General features: G+C 44.3%; 1 protein-coding gene across 2 annotated transcripts in view; it reads left to right on the top strand.

The window, feature by feature from the left end:
- The first annotated feature begins 6,730 nt into the window (after window positions 1-6,730).
- LOC139757836 (protein amalgam-like) overlaps window positions 6,731-23,555 on the top strand; it is a 111,748-nt gene continuing 94,923 nt past the window's right edge. Inside the window, exons 1-2 of one of the 2 annotated variants that reach the window (XM_071678727.1) lie at window positions 6,731-10,276; window positions 15,709-15,792. In XM_071678727.1, coding sequence (XP_071534828.1) covers window positions 10,222-10,276; window positions 15,709-15,792 — 139 coding nt within the window. In that variant the 5' untranslated portion in view covers window positions 6,731-10,221. The remainder of the gene's footprint in view (window positions 10,277-15,708; window positions 15,793-23,555) is intronic. The other variant, XM_071678728.1, reaches the window with a different exon arrangement.

The raw sequence follows: 23,555 nt of genomic DNA, 5'->3' as shown, positions 1-23,555 counted from the left end.
AGAACACGCTGCTTCGATCTAGCCAACAGCCGTTGTGGAAGACAACGAAGTAACTAAAGCGAACGCGAAAAAGACTAAGAGAAATAATTCTGTCACTAAGTAATAAGCTTCATGTGTAAAGTCACATGAATCTCGATTAATTTCTCTAACAGGAGCACAAGCTCTGCGGAGGCCTAGATAAAAGTCTACAAAAATACTAAATGATTCTGATAACTTCCAATATTTTTTTTCGCTTAGAGAGAGAGAGAGAGAGAGAGAGAGAGAGAGAGAGAGAGAGAGAGAGAGAGAGAGAGAGAGAGAGAGAATGACCAGAAACAACAGCATGATGTTAAAGGGAAGGCGATGGAAGATACTGCCATCAAAAATATTTTTCGGCGAAATGATTTACTGAACACTTCCATGTGGAGATTTTATCCCCCCCCAAAAAAATCTAAACACTACTGGACAAAAACATTTGATTGTACTATCATTAGCGAATCAGCCTCGCAGTAAAATACGCGCGTGTTACAATATCTTTCTTCCCTTGTGTAGTTGTGGCTAACCTCCGTACGCTGATTTCCTGGTAGCTGAAATGAGGCTGCTTATATTCTTCACCTAATTCCTTCTTTCCTATAGATTTCCTTGTCTTTATATTTTCTATATTTTTCGTGGTGTTCCCTCACAACTATCATTCATTCTTTTAGTTGATATTCCTGAGTGAGTGGTGGGTGGGTGAGGACATGCCTTCTGCTCGTCTATCCTGTCTTCATTAACACGACGGAAATTTAGAATTCTCTGTCTCATGTAATCCAGTGTACAGCGAGGGCAGGGAGCGACCTGTCTCTGAGGCATCTGGCAAGGGCGTGGGTGCAGAGAGCTTATGTCCCTCCCACACATGGAACGGAAGGCCTTGCAACCCAGGCATCTGGCAGAGGCGTAGGTGTAGGGGAGCTAATGTCCCTCCCACACAATGCACAAGGCATCTGACAGGGAGGTACTAAGGTCTCTCCCACATGGGAGACAGAGCCTGCGAGATAATGACCAGTGCTCATGGTCAACACGCCCCATCATTGTCTCCTGTCTCTCTGGTTCTTGCGTGTGTCTTGACGTCTGTTTGTTCTTTGTGTCTCTGTCTCTCCATAGCGCTTCTCATCCCTAACCCTTTATATCTTGCTATGTCTGCTCTCTTTCCTTCGTCCTTGATCGTAACGTCATTGTTCTTGTAGTTTCTGTACCATCATTCATTGTCGATAATGTAATCCAGATCAAACCCTTCTACATCATCGACATCAAGACATGCTTCATATTCCAGTGAGTTACTTCCTTTCTCTCTAATTCTCTTTATTTCTTTTTCCCTTGCTTCATTTCTGCTTCACTTCGACTCGAAGACACACACACGCGAAGGGGAAGAAAAAGTACCTCTCCACCTCCACCACAAATTCCTCGAGCCATTTTCAGCAAGGTACCACACGCCAGCCGAGCACAGCAAATTTTATTACATTCCACCTGAGAACACGGGGCATTAATCTCATTTTCTCGTACGCCACCTCTCGAGCAGCCCTCCGTCGTAGGAGCTCCTCACCTGCGTCGAGGGGGAAGACAGGTGGTTGGCTGCGTAGGGAGAGGGCCGGGCTGGCTGGCGGCTGACTGGTCTTGGTGGGGTGAGAGAGGGAAGGAGGGGGTAGGTGGGCGCGGGGCGGGCGCCTGGTCACCCGGTTGAGAGAGAGAGAGAGAGAGAGAGAGAGAGAGAGAGAGAGAGAGAGAGAGAGAGAGAGAGAGAGAGGGGGATAGGTAGAGCCAGTCCCGCTTCAGCCTCGTTGTGAGTCAGACGTGTTGGTGGCTTGGATCAGGAGAGCTCGGCCGCGTTGCTCCTCCTCTTAATAGATCAGCCTAGCCCTCACCGCGCGCAACACGAGAACTTTTTTTTTTTTTTGTTTTCCACCCAACCTGTCTTTTGTTTTCTGGCTCTAGACAGACGTCTGAACCTGGAACTTGAAATAGTGGTGAAGCTTTTTTATATCTTAAAAAAAAATTGCTCTGAGTGACAATGACAGTTTATGATTAAAAACTGTATTCTATTTTCGTAAAAAAAAATTAATAAGAAACACACAAGGAGTTGCTTTCTGAATATTGGGAAAAGGATTTTGATGGATTTCCGCATGGCGTTGCCTTTCAAATATCCACGAGTGAAAGTTGTGATGATAACTGTATGGAATGTACTCTAATTTATTTCAACAAGGAACAAAAAGTACATTAGTGTGCAGAGTATTATTATTATTTGCTATAGACGTATGTTTACGACATGTTTTAGTATAACTATGTATCTATTTATATAATTTCCATAGACGTATGTTTAGGATATGTCTTGATACAGTTGTATATTTAGTTATATACTTTCATTCATTGATTATTTTGTAATGAATTAAACTATACTTAGTGATATCACAGTTCCTATTTATCTTCCTGTTGTTGCTTACATCAATAACTATCACTCATGTTTCCCTGTGACTTTCCATTTCAAATCTCAATCATTCCTTATTTCATTGTACCATTTTGATAAACTTTACTGCTTCGCAAACTACGGTATTGATAACGTAAAGTATATTCCACCTCCAAACCATCATGTCACTGTAATATGCACATCAGCTTGTCTGTATTCATGGAAGCCACAACCTGCTGCAGTTAACCCTGACTAACAGTGTCTCGGGCAAGGTGTGGGTGTGTGTCCCCCGTCAAACACTCACAGCTCAGATATGTTGACCCCTGGAACACCAGGCAATAGAAAACGACCAACACCAACTCGCGTAGTGTCTGAGGTTGTTTTTTCTCTCTCCTCACGGCGCGGATGATATCACGCGTTACTTTTGCTCACTAGTTTATGGGTTAGACATCCTTATTGTTTTAAGCCCTGGTTGTGCCAGGCTTCAGTGTTCGTGTGAATAGCACTCTCTTGACCCCTAACTTTTGAATCTCTGACTTCCTTGTGTTTCTGTGTCGCTGTGTGTGTGTGTGTGTGTGTGTGTGTGTGTGTGTGTGTGTGTGTGTGTGTGTGTGTGCGTTTCCATACCTTCTTCCAGTTTTTATGTTCCTCGGTCCTTATAGCTTCCTATATATACATGATCTTTAGCTGGCTAAACTCTTTATCATAATATTATTTAGCATATCAGCTTCGTAACGTATAGCTTTCAAGCTTCGTATCATAAGGTTTAAGGTTTACAGCTTCCTTTCATAGCTTCTAGTTCTCAAGACTAGTTTCATAGCTTTTTGGCTGTCTCGCTTCTATTTCAGCTTTCGCCTTTCAAGCTTCGTTTCATATCTTTTAACTTTCTAATCTCGTTCCATAGCTGTTAGCTCTCAAGCCTTGTTCCATAATCTTTAGCTTCCTAGCCTCGTTTCATAGCTTTTTAACCCTCTAGCTTCGTTTCATAGCCTTTAGCTTCCTAGCCTCGTTTCGTAGCTTTTTAACTCTCTAGCCTCGTGTCATAGCTTATAGCTTCCTAGCTTCGTTTTGTAGCGTTTTAGCTTTCTAGCCTAGTTTCATAACCTTTAGCTTCCTAGTTTCGTTTCATAACATTTTAGCTCTCTAGCCTCGTTTCATAACTTTGAACTTGTCAACTTTAGGTAGACAACGTAACTCGTTCACAAGATAGTAATATTATCCATACAAATTAATTTGTAAGTTCATAACATCCTGTGGCATAGGATATAACTACATAACATTATCTCATGCATTAAGATGACCACAATGGCGCCGTAGAGACTAAATCCAAATGATATGATTATTACACGAAAGTGCACTTGGGAACTTATCGTGTTTCATTTCCAAATAAACCCACAGGAACCAGACATTCTATAAGACCTTTTGTGGTTAGTGATGTAAAAGTATAGGCACTCCGACACACGTTTAATATAGTTACAAGTATAACAGGAAATTAGAAACTAGAAAAATGCACGATCTTATGTGTTTGAAATCTATCAGTCAAAAAGCCACAGTAGAATATGGAATGATAATACTATTCGTAGGTGAAGTAAGAAAAAAACATAAAATTTCGATCAAAAACTTTTAGAAGTTAAAGATTTGACACTAAGCTTTGAACGCACCTAGATTTAGAAGCCTAGAATGAGAACGTTTAGAAAGCAAGAACAAAGAAAGGCAGAAATTAGAAGCCTAAACTTCGTAATCATAAACAGCGAGGGATACTAATATTGTGAAAGGTAGATGAGTGGAAACTGCTTTGCTAGACACTAACTCTTAGCAGCAAATTGGTGGAGGGATTATGGTCACTCACTACAATATTAAGTGTTAGAAATAGAAAGGTACAGTTAGAGGCTATAACATAATCTTACGCACTTTGAAGCTGTAGTACAAGAATTCATGAGCTTACAGATTATAAAGAGAATATCACTGACATGTTATGAATAAGTCACATTATATATGTGATGACAGCTGAAGCGAGGCCTGAGAGCTAAAAGCTACAAAACGAGGCTAGAAAGCTAAAAGTTATGAAAAAAGGCTGTATATATATATATATATATATATATATATATATATATATATATATATATATATATATATATATATGTGTGTGTGTGTGTGTGTGTGTGTGTGTGCGAGGCATGGTCTATAGATAGAGTTGTGCGGAGGAGGATGGATGTGTTGGAAATGAAGTGTTTGAGGACAATATGTGGTAGGTGGCTTGATCGAATAAGTAATGAAAAGATAAGAGAGATGTGTGGTAATAAAAAAAGTGTGGTTGAGAGAGCAGAAGGGGGTGCGATGAAATGGTTTGGACATATGGAGAGAATGAGTGAGAAAAGATTGACAAAGTGGATTTATGTGTCAGAGGTGAAGGGAACAAGGAAAAGTGGGAGACCATATTGAAGGTGGAAGGACGGAGTGAAAAAAATTTGAGCGATCGAGGCCTGAACATACAGGAGGGTGAGAGGTGTGCAAGGAATAGAGTGAATTGGAACGATGTGGCATACCGGGGTTGACGTGCTGCCAATGGTCTGGACCAGGGCATGTGAAGCGTCTGGGGTGAACCATGGAAAGGTCTGTGGGGCCTAGATGTGGATAAGGAGCTGTGGTTTCGGTGCATTACACATGACAACTAGAGACTGACTGTGAACAAATGTGGCCTTTTTGTCTGTTTTCCTGGCGCTACCTCGCTGAAGCACGGGGTAGCGACCCTATCTCCTGTGTGGCGGGGTAGCGACAGGAATGGATGAAGGCAAGCAAGTATGAATATGTGCATATGTATATATGTGTGCATATATATGTATACATTGATATGTATATGTATGTATAGGTGCGTGTATGGGCGTTTATGTATATATATATATATATATATATATATATATATATATATATATATATATATATATATATATATATAATATATATATGTGTGCATATGAGTGGATGCGCCATTCTTCGTCTGTTTCCTGGCGCTACCTCGCTGACGCGGGAAACGGCGATTAAGTATAATAAAATAGATAGATATACGTATTTCTTTATTTTTCCTCTCTCTTTTTACATTGTACTATCCTGGATACCTGATTGAATACAGATTTTTCAGAGATTCTTTGTTTTCGAATATTGTGCTGTTACGGTGACGGTGGGAGACCTCTGCTGTTACGGTGACGCTGAGGGATTACTGATGGTGTGGTGACGCGACCAGACCACTGGTGATGTGGTGACGCTACCAGACAACTGGTGATGACCACTGGTGATGTGGTGACGCTACCAGACCACTGGTGATGTGGTGACGCTACCAGACCACTGGTGATGACCACTGGTGATGTGCTGACGCTACCAGACCACTGGTGATGTGCTGACGCTACCAGACCACTGGTGATGTGCTGACGCTACCAGACCACTGGTGATGTGGTGACGCTACCAGACCACTGGTGATGTGGTGACGCTACCAGACCACTGGTGATGACCACTGGTGATGTGCTGACGCTACCAGACCACTGGTGATGTGCTGACGCTACCAGACCACTGGTGATGCGGTGACGCTACCAGACCACTGGTGATGTGTTGACGCTACCAGACCACTCTAAGGACGCTGGCGTTCGGCGGCCTGACATTTTACACTTGTTACCCCTGGTTGTAAATATACACGCCTCATGTGCAGGGGCAGGGATGGAGGACAGGGTGGCAGAAGAGGAAGGGGAAGTGGAAGAAGAGGAGGAAGAGGAATAACTATGATAAGAGGAGGAAGAGGAGGAGGAGGAGGTGGAGGAAGACAAGAAGGTGGTGCGGTAAGAGCGAAAAGATGGGTGATAAAGAGAAGAAAGAAGAGGAGGAGGACAATATATAGACTCGTAGAAGAAGAGATTGGGGAAAATTACATAAAAGGGGAAGGTAGAGGGAGATAATACGGTTAAGATGGCAGAGATAGAGCGCGGAAAAGTTAGAGAGTAGGTGAGATTTAGGAGAGGCAAGAGGAGGGAAGAGCGATGAAAACAGAGATACAGAAGGAGGAGGAAGAGGAGGAGTGGGTTGAAGGAGGAGGAAAGGATGGGGTGAGGAAAGAAGAGGGAGAAAAAAGAGGGATAGTGGAAGAGGAAGAAAGGTTTGGGATAGTATGAGGGGGAGAAAAGAGAGGGGTGTGATAGAGAAGGGTAGAGAAAGAGATGGGGGCAATGTCGAGGAGGATAGAGGGGCAGGTCCAGGAGGAGGAAGGGAGGGAGGAAGATAAACAAGAAAGAGGAGGCTGAGGAAGAGAGAGAGGGGTGGTTGAAGAAGGGGACAGGTACCGGGAGTGGGGAAAGGGCATTGGGTAGGTAGCCAGAGAAGGTGTAAATGTCAGACCCTCCCTCCTCCTCACCCAAGCATATCCCTCTGGGGGAGTTGTACGTCAGAGATTACTGGACGTGGTCGACCCATGGTGGTATTTTGGGATGATGTGGACCCTTGTGCTCAGCAGCAGCTGGAGGGGTTGGTACGCGCAGGTGTATCGCGTGGCGTCTCAAGTGTTGTCGTGTCTCACCCACCTTCAAACAACGGCTAAGATCACAGTGTTGCCCTAAAACATTCATATTCTACGTGTCTCTTTCAGTAACTTGGTATGGTCGACAGACGCTATTACTAAAAAACGTCAATATGATTTACAGTGTAGCGCTAATGTATAAAGGAAACAATACAAATGAGTGATACGTGAGAATAAATAAGAAAATAATCATGTTTTACGGTGAAACGTAGTTTGGAAGATGAGCTTCAGTGTTAACAATCAATTCTAAGAACACTAATACCTTGAAACTGGAAACTGAAACTTGGAAACTTGGATAGATCGTCTCGCTGGGATAATGTCGAACGCGATAGAGAATCCCAGACGACTACACCTGATGACTTATGACGGGTCGACCCACAACTGTGAACGAAGATCCTACCTTGTTAAGAGCCTCGTAACCACCTCCTTAATGGGACAGTGAACAGTGTAACTCTATGCCTAGCTCCATAGGGGCAGTCAACAGTGTAATTCTCTCCTCCTCCTATAGGGGACAGTGTAACTATACCATCAGCTCCTGAAAGGGGCAGTGAATAGAGTAATTCCATCCTCGAACAGTGTCGCTATGTCCTCAGCTCCTGAAAGGGGCCAGTGAACAGTGTAACTCTCTCCTCAGCTCTTGTTACGGGGCCAGTGAACAGTGTAACTCTATCCTCAGCTCTTGACGGGGGCAGTGAACAGTGTAACTCTATCCTCAGCTCTTGACGGGGGCAGTGAACAGTGTAACACTCTCCTTAGCTCCTGACGGGGGCAGTGAATTGTGTAATTCCATACCATGAAAGGGTAGTGGACAGTGTAACTCTACCCCAAGCTCCTGAATAGGCAGTGAATATTGTGTACTTAAGAGGGCAGTGAACACTGCAACTCTATAACCACCTTTTAGGGTAGGGAAGGTAGGGCAGTGAACAGTGTAACTCGTTCCTCAGTTCCTGAGGGACAGTGGACAGTGTAACTCATGGCTAGCTCTTGTTGGGAGCAGTGAACAGTGTGCCCTTAAGGACAGTGAACAGTGTGATCCTGAGGGAGCAGTAAACAGGGTGGTCCTGAGGGGGCAGTGAACAGTGTACTCCTGAAGGGGCAGTGAACAGTGTGCTCTTGAAGGGGCAGTGAACAGTGTACCTCTACTCTCACTTTCTGGGGCGGCTGTGAACAGTGCAACTCTATTCCCACCTCTTAAAGTGGACAGTAACTCTATTTCCTCCCTTGAAGAGGCAGTGAACAGTATCCTCCTGAGGGGGCAGTGAACAGTGTAACTCTATAGCCAACTTTTGAATGGAGTAGTGAAGAGTGTACCCCTGAGTAGGCAGTGAACAGTGAAGCTCTATCCCTTAGTTCCGAGGGGTTGCCAGCGAACAGTGTAACTATCTTCTCACCTCCTGAAGGTGGCAGTGAACTGTGTGCTTCTCAGGTGGCAGTGAACAGTGTGTTCCTGAAGGGGTGAAATGGAAAGCATAACTTTCTCCCCAGCTCCTAATTGGGCAGTGAACAGTATAAATCTAATCCCCAACTGTTAAGCAGTCAGTGAACAGTGTAACTCTACCCTAGTTCTCTGAAGGGACAGTGAACAGTGAACTTGTATCCCCTACCCCGTAAGGAGCAGTGAACACTGTAACTCTGGCTGAACATCGTAAGGGAACATTGAGCAGTGGAATTATTTTTAGCTTCTGTGTGTAAGTCTTTTTAAGGGCTCCCCTCCCGAGGAAACGGTGAACAGCTTAGTTCTATCGCCAGTTCTTGAGGAAGTAGTGAACAATGTAACTTAATCCCAGCCCCTGAGAAGGCAGTGAACAGTGAAATAATTAGACCTAACTCCTAAGGACGCAGTGAAAGGCAGAATTATCATCCCAGCTCCTGCAAGGGCTGTATACACTGAAATTCATTTCTGCTTCTAATGACGGGTCAATGAAAGGTAAACACTGTTTTCCTTGGCTGTTAAGAGGACAGTGAAACAAAAGCTGTTACTCTAGGTCCATTGCGGGCAGTGAACGGAAGATTGTCACCGAAGTTCCGCAAGAGACAGTGAATCGTGAAACTTTCGTCCCAACTTAGTGATGGTGCAGTGAACGATAGAACTAGTATTCCCATCTTTTAACAGTGCAGTGAACGGTATACCTGGCGCTCCAGGGGACAGTGAACAGTAAGAGTGCTATTCCAGCACCTTAGGGGGGTCAGTGAACGGTGAAACTGGTGTTGCGTCTCCAGATCTTGTGGGAGGAATGAAGATCAAAAGTCTCACTTCGGCTGCTGATAAACCAAGACCCATATAGCAGAGCCGTCTTCCCGCCTAGCAGGACTGGATGTGGCCTTCCAGCATCTAGCGGTCCAGGAGCCATCTGGAAGAGCCGTCCTCCTCCTCCCCTCAGGACTGGATGTGGCCATCCAGCATCTAGCGGCCCAGAAGCCATCTGGAAGAGCCGTTCTCCTCCTCCCCTCAGGACTGGATGTGGCCATCCAGCATCTAGCCATCTGGAAGAGCCTTCCTTCTCCTCCCCTCAGGACTGGAAGTGGCCATCTAGCATCTAACGGTCCAGGAGCCATCTGGAAGAGCCGTCCTCCTCCTCCCCTCAGGACTGGATGTGGCCATCCAGCATCTAGCCATCTGGAAGAGCCTTCCTTCTCCTCCCCTCAGGACTGGAAGTGGCCATCCAGCATCTAGCGGTCCAGGAGCCATCTGGAACAGCCGTCCTCCACCTCCCATCAGGACTGGAAGCGGCTACCTAGCTTCCCACGGTCCAGGGAACAGCTGGGAGAGCCGTCTTCCTCCTCTCCTTAGGACTGGAAGTGGCTACCCTGATTCTGACGGTCCAGGAAGCACCTGGGAGAGTCGTCCCCCTGCTCCTGTCAAGACTGGAAGTGGCCATCCAGTATCAAACGGTCTAGAAGCTATCTGGAAGAGCCGTTCTCCTCTTCCCCTCAAGACTGGGAGTGACCGCCCAGCCTCTCACTGACCAGGTGCCATTTGGGAGAGCCACATCTCTCTTCCCATCAGGACTGGAAGTGGCTTCCAAGCTTCCCACGGTCCAGGAGGCATCTGGGGGAGTCGTTCCCTGCTTGTATCAGGACTGGAAGATTCTGACGGTCCAGGAGCTACCTGAGTGTGCCGTCCCCTGTTCCTGTCGGGACTGGAAGTGTCACCTCAGCAACTGACACCATCTGAGGGGAAAACCGTTCCGTGCTCCTGACGGAACTGGAAGTAGCTACCTGACGAAGAAGAAAACCCGGGAAGATGGATGTAGTTTTTTGCTTCGCGAGCTTCCTACTCTTGACCTGCACATTCATAGGTATGTTACCTGGGGTGGAGTAAGAGGGGTTGAGGGGTGGGTGGCCATCAACAACACTGGGATGAAGTGTTCCTTGGGATGAGTAAGGACAAATCTCCTTCTTTAGGGGAGAGATCGGTGATATATATATATTTTTTTACCTTGCCTTGTTTTTTAAATACAAAAAGAGTAGATCTTGGGGGTTAGTCATCTTTCTCGCTCATAGGTGTATCCCTGGATGTGCTGGGTTCAGATTTAAAAAAGAATAGATCTTGGGGGTTAGTCATCTTTCTCCCTAATAGGTGTATCCCTGGATGTGCTGGGTTCAGTTTCTGTTCCTGTGTCTCGTATCAAGATGGATGGGACTGTTCCTCGTACCTCTGGTCAAACCATATTTCTCCTCATGTCGCGAATGTGAGAGTAGAAATCTTCTTCCCATTATATCCAACCAAATTTTCAAAGGATACATTTATACCTGCTCTTGGGGATAAGGAAGAAAGAATCCCATCAGAGCATTTCTTGCGAGTCGAAGAGGATGACTACGAGGAGTGGGAATTGAGGGTAAGAATGCCTACCTTCCTGTATTATCACTGTCTAAAAGTAAGAGCAGAAGGAGCAAAAGTGTGTGTGTGTGTGTGTGTGTGTGTTTTATCGAAGGCGCACTTCCCGATGCTACCTCGACAAGGCGGGAAACGCGAACATGTATAAAAAAGGGGAAAAAAAAAACATTAACAATTTGACCATTGCTACCCAAGTCTCCTGCTTCCATTATCAAAGGCTTACAAACCTGTTCGCAATACACAGTTCCTGTTCTTTGGCTGATCTGTGTATGACCCTAGAATAAAAAGAAAATGGGGGGAAAAAAGGGTATTGTATGGTGTACTTGAATGCTAGACATTCTTGATATGGACGCTGAATTGATCGTCTTTGATCTGAGTTGCTGAAGATAGACAGAAACCTCATTGGTTGAATGGATTAATGTCATCCCAGACCGTCATGTTACCATGGGTTGAATGGATTAATGTCATCCCAGACCGTTATGTTACCATGGATTGAATGGATTAATGTAATCCCAGACCGTCATGTTACCATGGGTTGAATGGATTAATGTCATCCCAGACCGTCATGTTACCATTAGTTGAATGGATTAATGTAATCTCAGACCGTCATGTTACCATGGGTTGAATGGATTAATATGATCGTCAAGCAAGGAAACATCAGACCATCACCGTATATCTAGAAATCTTACCTCTCTCAAACAGACGGTAAAGGCGAATTTGTTTAAAGAAAAACTAAAGAAATTCAACAGAAGTACAGATTCAGGATGAAGATAATGTTACCAATGAAATACATGGGAGAGAGAGATGAAAGATGACTTCAAAATGGTGCTATCCGGGGCAATAAACGTAGTTTCAACATCCCTTTTATTGTTTCCAGGGCAAATTGCGTTGTAAAGACTCCATGTGTGCAGATGCCCGCAAGTTCAAATTGCATCGGACCTTTTTATTGGAATTTCATACCGAAGCTGGAAAAGTTAGCGTGAGCAATATTCTGAGATGAGGCACAGCGGGGACGGGGTCTGTGCGGAGGGTGTGGGAGGGTGGACGAGAGAGAGAGAGAGAGAGAGAGAGAGAGAGAGAGAGAGAGAGAGAGAGAGAGAGAGAGAGAGAGAGAGAGAGAGAGAGAGAGAGAGAGAGAGAGAGAGAGGGGCAGTAACAAGAGGAAGGAGAGAGTAAGCGAGTGAAAGTGATTGAGCGAATGGGTGATGGGGAAGTGAAAGTGAATGGGCGAATGGGTGTTTGAAGGGATGGGGGAGTGAGAGTGAAAGAAGGTGAGAATGAGAAAGTGACCTTCCCGTTCCTACAGCATTCCTCTCCCACTTCTCAATATAGACTGTGTTTTCCTCCCTAGCGGATATTGACTAAGGCCCTGTTTTCGGTGGTGAGGACTCTACTGACAGTACACATGTTGGTGTTATAATAATGACAACTCTACTGACAGTACACATGTTGGTGTTATGATAATGACAACGACTCTACTGACAGTATACATGTTGGTGTTTTGATAATGACGACTCTACTGACAGTATACATGTTGGTGTTGTAATAATGACGACTCTACTGACAGTATACATGTTGGTGTTTTGATAATGACGACTCTACTGACAGTATACATGTTGGTGTTATAGTTTTGACGACTCTACTGACAGTATACATGTTGGTGTTTTGATAATGACAACTCTTCTGACAGTACACATGTTGGTGTTATAATAATGACGACTCTACTTTGACCTGATCTTTAAGGGGTCAGGTCAACAGACAGGCCATGATACTTCAGGGTCGGACCCTGAGGGTGCACACCAAGGCTCTCACTGAGGGTGCACATCAAGGCTCTCACTGAGGGTGCACATCAAGGCTCTCACTGAGGGTGCACACCAAGGCTCTCACTGAGGGTGCACACCAAGGCTCTCACTGAGGGTGCACATCAAGGCTATCACTGAGGGTGCACACCAAGGCTCTCTCTGAGGGTGCACACCAAGGCTCTCACTGAGGGTGCACATCAAGGCTCTCACTGAGGGTGCACACCAAGGCTCTCACTGAGGGTGCATACCAAGGCTCTCACTGAGGGTGCACACGCAACACTGAATGCTCTATCCTCTGCACTCACACACCTATATAAAAAACCATATCATTACCATAGAATAGGTATCCAGCTTGTATGAAAATAAAACAGAATAAATGCAAGAAAATAGTACCGAAAGACAAGTACAATAATGCTGTACTTCTCCTGCTAAAACACTAGGTCTATTATGGATGTAATGGCGTTTTATTGGGTGTGCATGTTGGGGGAAAGCGTGGACGAATGCCATCATTACTCGCTGCAAACGAGAATATAAAGTAACTAATGAGTCATGTGAGTGTCTGCCGCACATTACCCCCGCATGTAGGTGTTAGGAGTAACAGGTTCATTACTGCCAGCTGGGCATGGTGATAGAAAGGGGGTGGGGGGCGAAATATCGACACGGTGGAAGTGGTAGCGTCAACACATTTTACGACACGGGGATATGTTGGTGAATGAGTCAGCCTAGAACATCGGTTAGAATGATGGAGCGATGTTTGATAAGACAGATGGAGAAAGTGACGTACGAATATATATATACATATATATATATATATATATATATATATATATATATATATATATATATATATATATATATATATATTTCATACAAAGCTCCAACAGCCAGGATCGAACCCGGGACCCCTGTGGAACAGGCGGGAGCGCTACCGCTAGGCTATGATCGCGGTAGTCTCTTGTGGATGAGAGGGCTTGGGAACTGAGTCAGTTGTTGTTCGCAGATGATACGGCGCTGGTGGCTGATTCGGGTGAGAAACTGCAGAAGCTTATGACTGAGTTTGGTAAAGTGTGTGAAAGAAGAAAGCTGAGAGTAAATGTGAATAAGAGCAATGTTGTTAGGTACAGTAGGGTTGAGGGACAAGTCAATTGGGAAGTAAGTTTGAATGGAGAAAAACTGGAGGAGATGAAGTATTTTAGATATCTGGGAGTGGATTTGGCAGCGGATGGAACCATGGAAGCGGAAGTGAGTCACAGGATGGGGGAAGGAGAGAAAGTTCCGGGAGCGTTGAAAATTGTGTGGAAGGCGAGGACATTATCTCGGAAAGCAAAAATGGGTATGTTTGAAGGAATAGCGGTTCCAACATTGTTATATGACTGCGAGGCGTGGGCTATAGATAGAGTTGTGCGGAATAGGGTGGATGTGTTGGAAATGAGATGTTTGAAGACAATATGCGGTGTGAGGTGGTTTGATCTAGTAAGTAATGAAAAGGTTGGAGAGATGTGTGGTAATAAAAAGACTGTGGTTGAGAGAGCAGAAGAGGGTGTTTTGAAATGGTTTGGTTACATGAAGAGACTGAGTGAGGAAAGATTGACAAAAAGGATATAAGTGTCAGAGGTGGAGGGAGCGAGGAGAAGTGGGAGACCAAATTGGAGGCGGAAAGATAGAGTGATAAAGATTTTGAGTGATCGGGGCCTGAACATGCAGGAGGGTGAAAGGCGTGCAAGGAATAGAGTGAATTGGAACGATGTGGTATACCGGGGTCGACGTGCTGTCAATGGATTGAACCAGGTCATGTGAAGCTTCTGGGGTAAACCATGGAAAGTTCTGTGGGGCCTGGATGTGGGAAGGGAGCGGTGGTTTCGGTGCATTATACATGACAGCTAGAGAATGAGTGTGAACGAATGTGGCCTTTGTTGTCTTTTCCTAGCGCTACCTCGCGCGCATACTGGGGTTGTCATTTCATGTGTGGCGGGGTGGTGACGGAAATGAATAAAGGCAGCAAGTATGAATTATGTACATGTGTATATGTGTTTATGTCTGTGTATGTATACATGTATATAGGTTGAAATGTAAAGGTATGATATGTGCGTGTGTGGACGTATATGTATATACATGTGTATGAGGGTGGGTTGGGCCATTCTTTCGTCTGTTTCCTTGCGCTACCTCGCTAACGCGGGAGACAGCGACAAGGTATGATATATATATATATATATATATATATATATATATATATATATATATATATATATATATATATATATATATATATATATATATATATATGTATATATATGACATGTATATATAAGAGAGAAGACTGATGACGGGATATAGTTAACAAGTAGGGGTGAGGCGACAGAGGAAGAATCCTTTCACACATGTTTGACAGTCTGTCAGGGAGGCGATGATAGCCAGCAGACGACACCGTGTTCATTACTGTGTACACAAGGTGGGTCATGGCCAGTTAATTCCTGGTGTGTCACAGACCCTGCCTCCCTCCTTCCCTCCCTCTCACCACACTAATGAAGCTCCTCCTCAGACATCATCACCTTCTGCTACAGACACACTCCCCTCGCTCTGGTCATCTCTCTCAGGACACTTCCAGAGGATTTTATTTCCTTCCCGAGTTGATAATATTTGCTACAGGAGCAGCAGCTGGAGGTATATATACTACCAGTGTTTTCCCCCAGCTTCTCTGGTATCTTATGATGGCTCCTCTTGGGTGTGGAGGAACGTTGGTGGGTGCGCGATCCAGACCCATTTGTCTGGTAGGTCCTGAGATGTTATTACCGAAATCATTGGCACAAATATTTATCACTGATATGTTACTGGCTTGCTTGCTTCTTACTGATATTAATGCATTACTGCCATCGAATAGAATCCTTTCCTTGCGCTGAGGTGATATTCCCTGGGTAACACCAATGTTGGCGATCAGGTTATCTTACCAGAGTGGCGTCTTTCCTTACCAGAGAACGAAAACATACCACTGAGCCAGCCAGTCGCTAATCGTAGGATTTTAGCGGAAATTTTGATAGTTGTGTCTTTGGTGATATGTCTGATATAGCGGGTTCTAACCAGTGACTGTCTGCAGGATACGCCAGCAGCATCCTTGGACCCCGGCAACGTTACATAGACATTGTGAAGCCCATCCACGACCTCCACGCCATGTATACTGGTGAGTCAGCAATATACACCACGCACCCGTGAGCCTCCAGCATTACGCTATGGCCTTCAGCACCAAATGGTAGAATCCAGTCCTACGTGGTAGTTTCCAGCACTATGTGATAGTCCCTCTTTTCAGCACACTCCGTGGTAGTCTTCAGCACCACACTCTCGCTTCCATCACCAAGGCATGATCTTCCTGGACTCCGTGTTAGTTCCCCATCTAACATGTGTAAGCTTCCAGCAACACACGTTACCTTCCAGCATTACAAGTTCGCTTTTACAGATCCACGTATTACACTTCGACATCACCTGTTGCCATCTAGAAACACGTTCCACAGCACAAGTGTTGTAGCAAGACATGTTTAGCTTTCACCGGTATACTTTTAGCCCTACACATTTTGCATTCCAGCACTAAATGTCAATTTCTAGCCTGATGTGTTATTTCCGCCTCGCTGCAACCGTTACATTCCAGCACTATGTGTCAGCCTCATATCCACGTGTATATGATGCATGAAGTTGTTGGAGGACCATGATACGTGTCATGATCCATTTACCGGTACTGGGCTGGCTTGCCATCGACAGGTCATCCATGAAATACATCTTTCCATGTCAGCTTTACCTGTTCGCTCGTTGTCATGGATCACAAGAGCCACACATCAATCAGTTGTCTGTTGCCTTACCGTAAGATGGAGGGACAACATATACAAGGGCACAGTAACGCGAGGGCCGAGCAACCAACGGATTAGATACTTGGTAACGCTAAGCCAACAAGTTTGACCAAACCTGGCAACGTCACGACACTTGGTAACACAGAAATCCAAGGTCTCCCCGTGGTTTCACCAGATTACCTTATAAACAAAAGTGCTGAGATGAAGACCCGGCAGGTGAGGGAGGAACTGGGTAGACCTGAGGCTCCGTGAGGGAATTAATGAAGCACGAGCTTGAAGGGCTGGACGTTAAGTAATGAAAGCTAGCAACATGACGCTCCAGGATCTAATAAACCAACAGGAAGCGATGGAGCCCTTGTATCATAAAGCACCGAGAGCTAATGAACTAAGGGCCAGCGGCACCATACTCTCTACTGAGCACTTCAACTGGATTTAATGAAGCGGGAGGCGTTCCCTCCCTCCCGTGCTGGCCACTTCTTTCGTGGTGGGAGAGGATGTGCTAAAGTATAAGGATATACATGCTAGAAATAACGTATTTCAATTAATGATAGATGGAACAGAGAAGGAGCCAAGCAGGGAGTGCTCATCCTCCTCGAAGGCTCAGGCTGGGATGTCGACATGTGTATGGATGTAACCAAAATGAAAAGAGAGGGAGAGATAGGTAGCATGCTTGAGGAAAGCAACCTGGATGTTCTGGCTCAGTGAAAAAAATTTCAAGGGCAATTGAAGGTTAATGACGCCCGAGAAACAAGAGAACAAATAGGGACAGCATTGAAGAGGGCAAAAGGGGGAAGTGGTAATAGGTAGTGATGGACTGAGGAGGAGATGGATTGAATTTTTTGAATGACTGTTAACTGCATCTAGAAACTGGGTGGCAGCTGTAGGGTGTTTGGGTCGGGGTGGTATGCGAAGAGAGAGATAGTCATGAGAGTTGTTTGGTGAAGAGAAAACAGGTGGTGAAACCTTACGAGAGATGAGATGTGGCAAAGCGGCTGAAGTGGATGGTATTACTGTTGAGTTTATCAAGAATGAGGGTGACTGTGTTATTGACTGGCTAGTTAGGATTTTCAGTGTATGTATGGATTATGGTGAGGTGCTTGAGGATTGGCAGAGTACATGTATAGTGCCACTGTATGAAGGCAAGGGGGATAGAGGTATAAGTCTGTTGAGTGTATCTGATACGTTGTATGGGAGGGTACTGATTGAGAGAGTGAAAGCATGTATACAGACATCAGACTGGGGAGGAGCAATGTGGTTTCAGAAGAGGTAGAGAATGTGTGGATCAGGTGTTTGAATTGAAGAACGTATGTGAAAAGTACTAAGAGAAACGGATATATTTGGATATAACATTTATGGATCTGGAGAAAGTATGTGATAGGGTTGATAGAGATGTCTTGAGGAAGGATTTAAGAATATACGGTGTAGGAAGAATGCTGCTAAAAGCAGTGACAAATTCTAATCAAGGTTGTAAGGCATGTGCATGAGTAGGAAGAGAGAAGAGTGAATGGTTCCAAGCGAAGGTTGATCTGCGGGAAGGGGTTTGTCATGTCACCACGGTCGTTTGCTTTATTTCTGGATAGAATGGTGAAGGAAGTAAACGCTGGAGTCTTGGAGAGAGGGGCGAGTATGCAGTCTCTAAGCGAGGAGATAGCTTGGGAAGTGAGTCAGTTGATGTTTGCTCATGATACAGCACTAATGGTAGATTTGAGTGTGAACTGCAGAAGTTGATGGCTGAGTTTGGAAGGGTGTGTAAAAGGAGAAAGTTGAGAGTAAATGTGAATATAAGCAAGGTCATTAGGCTTAGCAGAGTTGAGGGGAAGGATATCTTGAGTTTGAGTTTGAATGGAGAAATATTGGAGGAAGTGAAGTGTTTTAGGTATCAGGAGATGGGTATGGCTGCGGATGGAACCATGGGAGCGGAAGTGAGTTACAGGGTGAGTGAGGAGTGCGAAAGTTCTGAGAGTAATGAAGAATGTGTAGGAAGGAGAAGTCGTTATCTGGGAGGGTAAAAATGGGTGTGTTAGAAGGTATAGTATTCCCAGCATTATTATATGAATGAGAGGAATGGGCTATAGATAAGACTGTGCGGAGGAGGGTTGGTGTGTCGGAAATGAAATTTTCGAGTAAGTAATGTAAGGGTAAGAGAAATGTGTGGGAATGAATAGAAAGTGGTTGAGAGAACAGGAGAGTTTGTGTTGAAATGGTTTGGACATATGGAGAAAATCAATGAGGAAAGTTTGACAAAGAGGATGCATGTGTCAAAGGTGAAGGGAACAAGGAAAAGCGGGAGAACAAATTGGAGGTGGAAGGATGGAGTGAAAAAGAATTTGAGCGATTGGGGACTGAACATGCAGGAGGGTGAAAGGCATACAAGGAACAGAGTTGAAACGATGTGGTGTACTGGGATCGAGGTGCTGTCATTGGACTGAACCAGGGCATGTGAAACATCTGTGGTAAACCATGGAAAGGTCTGTGGGGCCTGGATGTGGATAGGGAGGTGTGGTTTCGGTTCATTACACATGACAGCTAGAGACTGAGTGAACGAATGTGGCCTTTGTTGTCTGTTTTCCTGGAGCTACCTCGCTGACGCATGGGGTGGCGATTCTGTTTTCTGTGGGACGGGGTGGCGCCGAGAATGGATGAAGGCAAGCAAGTATGAATATGTACATGTGTATATGTGTGTATGGCTGTGTATGTGAATGTATAGGTATGTATGTGTGTATATGTTGATATGTACATATATATATGTATATGTATGTATATGTACGTGTATAGGCGTGCATGTATATGTGTGCATATGAGTGAATGGGTCTTTCTTCGTCTGTTTCCTGGCGCTACCTCGCTGACGCGGGAAACGGCGACCAAGTATGATGAATATATATATATATATATATATATATATATATATATATATATATATATATATATATATATATATATATATATATATATATATATATATCGAATGCTTCGTGTTTACGTCACTTCCTGTGGTCATTCTCGTTAACCTAATAAAGATCAACTTCACAAACCGTAATTTGATTAGCAACCTTTAGGGATCAATATTGACTCACCTCAGTTTCTTTCCCCCCACTCCTTCTGTCACCCTCTCTGTCCGTCCGTCTCCGTTTGTGTTTCTGCCTGTCAACGTTCAGTGACAACAGGGGCTAACTTCAGCAGTGTTTTGACATCACTGACAACTTCATTCTCCTTCCCTCGGGAGTTTCTGCCAATGCTTTCACCGCTACTGGTCCTCCTCCCTGCTATGGGACTTCTGCATCGGTCACCCCTCTCTGGTTTTACTCCCAATGACGTCAGCAGGGATTTCCCTGTGAGGCGCGCTGCTGGTCGAAGCGTCAGCCTCAAGAGGCCTTAGTAGTGTGAGTGACGACTACTGCGGGTACGATAACTTAAGTGTTGTTGAGTACGACGATGTTCTCGTGGGTATGATGCCTCGAGCACGATGATAATCGTGTGATTACGGTACCATTAATGTCATGGCGAAGATAATCGTTTGAGTGATGCGAATACACCAACTTATCAGTAGCCTAAAGAGCGATGGGATTCAAGCCTTTGAGAAGTATGGCTTAATCCTAATAGAACTGGAGCTTTGTCTCACGAACACCCCATGGTATATTGGCGCGTCCATAATATATTGGAATCCAATGATGATAATGCTATAGTCCTATAATCAAGGGAATTCACTCCTATGAGATTATAGATGAGTTCTATTAGGACGATAACTTAACCTCATAGGCACGGTGAATTAGTCCTTATTAATCCTTAAGTCTCTGACTTATAACTCTATCTTGACTTTATATATTTTCAACCTAAATGACGTCAAAGAGATTATTTCGAAAAAAAAACTGCTCAATATGATGAAGCAGTACATTATCTTGCCATCTTAGTAAACATGATATTAACTTCAGTGGAAAACTCCAATTTTTCATTAACCCAGAGGGCAACTTGTAGTGTCTATGTGTGTGTGTGTGTGTGTGTGTGTGTGAGAGAGAGAGAGAGAGAGAGAGAGAGAGAGAGAGAGAGAGAGAGAGAGAGAGAGAGAGAGAGAGAGAGAGAGAGAGAGAGAGAGAGAGAGAGAGAGAGAGAGAGAGAGAGAGAAAACAGGAGATAAGAATATCAATCTAACAAAAATCAGGGAGATTGATAGAGTGAACAACAGTGTAACCTGGGATGTGCAAGAGGAGGGTCGAACTCTTCTATTCCTCAGCATCCGTCGTGCATGATCCTCCAACGTCTTTACGATACCATAAATAAGATCCTCATCACTCCACATCATCTTCGGGTTGAGAGGGAACATCAGGCTGGAATCACATACCTCCTCCTCCTCCTCCTTTGCCAGATGTGATAGAGGATCAGACTCGCTTCATAACACTGGGAGCATCAGAGTGAAATCACATACGCCTTCCTCCTCTTTTGCCAGACGTGATGGAGGATCAGACTCGCTTCATAACACCGGGAGCATCAGACTGAAATCACGTACGCCTTCCTCCTCTTTTGGCAGATGTAATAGAGGATCAGACTCGCTTCATGACACTGGGAGCATCAGAGTGAAATCACATACCTCCTCCTCCTCTTTTGCCAGACGTGATAGAGGATCAGACTCGCTTCATGACACCAGTTTTCCTCTCTTTGCGGTAATCGTCCGTAGCCTCAGCCTGTGACTAACACCACCCCGAGCACAAAGGAAATATAAGATGTTCAACATCATCATGTGAAAGATCGTCTCAGATAGGACTGTAGAAAATTCGGTGTCGTAGATCATAGTGTTTTTCTTTATCATACTATATTCCCTTTTTACTCTATTCCAAATTCTTTGTTATGTCATTTGTTTATAATTTTCAGTGATACAGATTTAGGAAATTCTTTCTTTTCTTTTTTGAGGTCTATGATTCGTGTTCCATCTTCCCATATTCTTTTGTTTATTTCATTTTTTCAGGATTTTGTTTTTTTTCAAAGTCCCATTTTCCAAGAGTCTTTCTTCTGCATTTTCTTTTCCACTTGTAGTGCCAGACTCAACTTAAAGCAGGTGAGGTCACATGACCCAGGCTTCGATGGTGTTTCTGTATATATGTGAATGACTTCTGGTGTCACCAGCTTAATATCTTCCCACAGTCTTTTCTTCATGATATGCTCACAAACAGCTTTAGATAAACAGTTTCTTCCTTAACCAATTACCGAGATCGATTTGCTCTGATAATGTTACTGTGTCTAGAACTTAAAAGTTTATTTTAACCTCACCTTTGTCCAATATGCCTCGGCAACTTTTTTAATATCTTAGACTCAGGTCAGCATTCTGATTTTTACGAGGAGAAAATGACAATGTAGAATCTCTCTTCCATCTCGAATCGTTCACTCAACAGTTATATAGTCTTGAACACGCTCTTTAAAACCTTTCTGAAGTCGAAGCACCTCCTCCTCTGACTTCCCCCTTTGAAACGGCCAGTGTTGGCACCATGATAGCGCTGCCTGGACTAACTTGCGAAGACTCTTCTTATTTCCACCTTCCTTGGAAGGACTACTGCCTCCCCTTGAGGTGAAGTCTCTGTTGCTAAGGAGCGCTATAACAGATCCTATTGTTGCGGGAATGAACAGGGATATCCCCCTCCTCTTGTAAGACGTCTCTTTGTCCACTTCTTCCTTCAGCCACAGTCCTGCTCTGAGGTCACTCGGGCAAAGGACTTGGGTTATTGGAGAACTCTCCTTCCCTCAGATCACGTCTAAGCTCTCATCTTCGTCTGAAGAAGCCACAGATACGGTATTCGTAAGGTGGAGTGTCCCCTTATTCACAGGATGTGTGAAATCTTTTCTTCTTTTTTTTCCATTGTAATTGATTTATTCTTATGGTTTGAAAGACCAAAAAAGTATCTGTCACATTTTCTCCCTCGCTACATTCTTGTTTTCTTCCCGACGATAATATGGATGTTTCTCCTTAGGGCAAATCATATCTTTTTTTTCTAATTCCTTTTTTCCTATAGTAACTCTACCATGGATTATTCTAACATTCCCTTCATCTCCTCTTACTAATGTATCTCCCCTTTAGATTTCTTTTCATGTAATCCAAAAAGTACTTTTCTCACTAAACACAAGGGAGGAATAGAGACTTGATGACCCGTGGCCTTACACACTCGTGTCTGTTTTGCTTCTAATCAAATTGCTAAGTGTTCCAGCTTCCTGGAAACATATATCAGGGTATTGTATCCCTCAAAGAGAAGAATCCGTTCCTTCCCTGTCATCTAATGTCCTACTGTAATGCCTTCTACTGATACCGAAGTCTTTGCACCTTTTCTTAAATCCCATTTTCTTATGTGTCTTGAATCTCACAGTCTTCTCTCTGAGCGTCAGTGCGACTTTTTGCAGAGCGAAATCCTCTCCTGTACTACTGATGTCTGGTCATGTCGTCTTGTACGTCTCTCAATATCTCGAAGGATTTTGACTGGTTGTGGCACACGGAAAACTGATCTTCAATCTTCCCTCTATCAATATTTCTCGAATCGATTTTCTTCATAAAACTGCCGGTTATCTGCTTGAAAATGACGGAACTTCATATTGTTACATTTAATGTTTCTTAATGAGTTGACCTCCAAAGTGTATAAGGCAAATCTAAAGAAAACTAGAACCGTCAACAGTTGGTGATGTGGCACTTACTCACCCAGAGTGTGGCAAGACACTGAGTGAGGCAAGACCTAAGGTGAAGCAAGCCTTATGGTGAGGTAAGATACTGGATGATGCAATACCCAGAGTAAGGCAAGACAGGATGAAGCAAGACCTAGAGTGGGTGAGATGAGGTACAAACTGAAGCAGGAAACAGGGCGAGACAAGATACAAGGTGAGGCAAGACACAGGGTGAGGCAAGACAGAGGGTGAGGCAAGACTGAGGGTGAGGAAAGGTACAGATTAAGGCAAGATGTGTGAGAGGGTTTAGGTTGAGTGCAAGGTGAGGAAGAATGTGATAAGGGTAAAGACGAATGTGTGAGGGATAAGGGTTAACGTGTGACAGGTGAGGGAGAATGTTGAGCCTTTATCATTTGCCGTGTACTGGATAACTTGGGCTGATCAAAGTCCAGGTCTCCTACCCAAGAGAACC

This window comes from Panulirus ornatus, chromosome 28 (assembly GCF_036320965.1).
Source record: "Panulirus ornatus isolate Po-2019 chromosome 28, ASM3632096v1, whole genome shotgun sequence".
NCBI lineage: Eukaryota > Metazoa > Arthropoda > Malacostraca > Decapoda > Palinuridae > Panulirus > Panulirus ornatus.
This window is presented reverse-complemented; position numbering and strand designations above follow the sequence as displayed.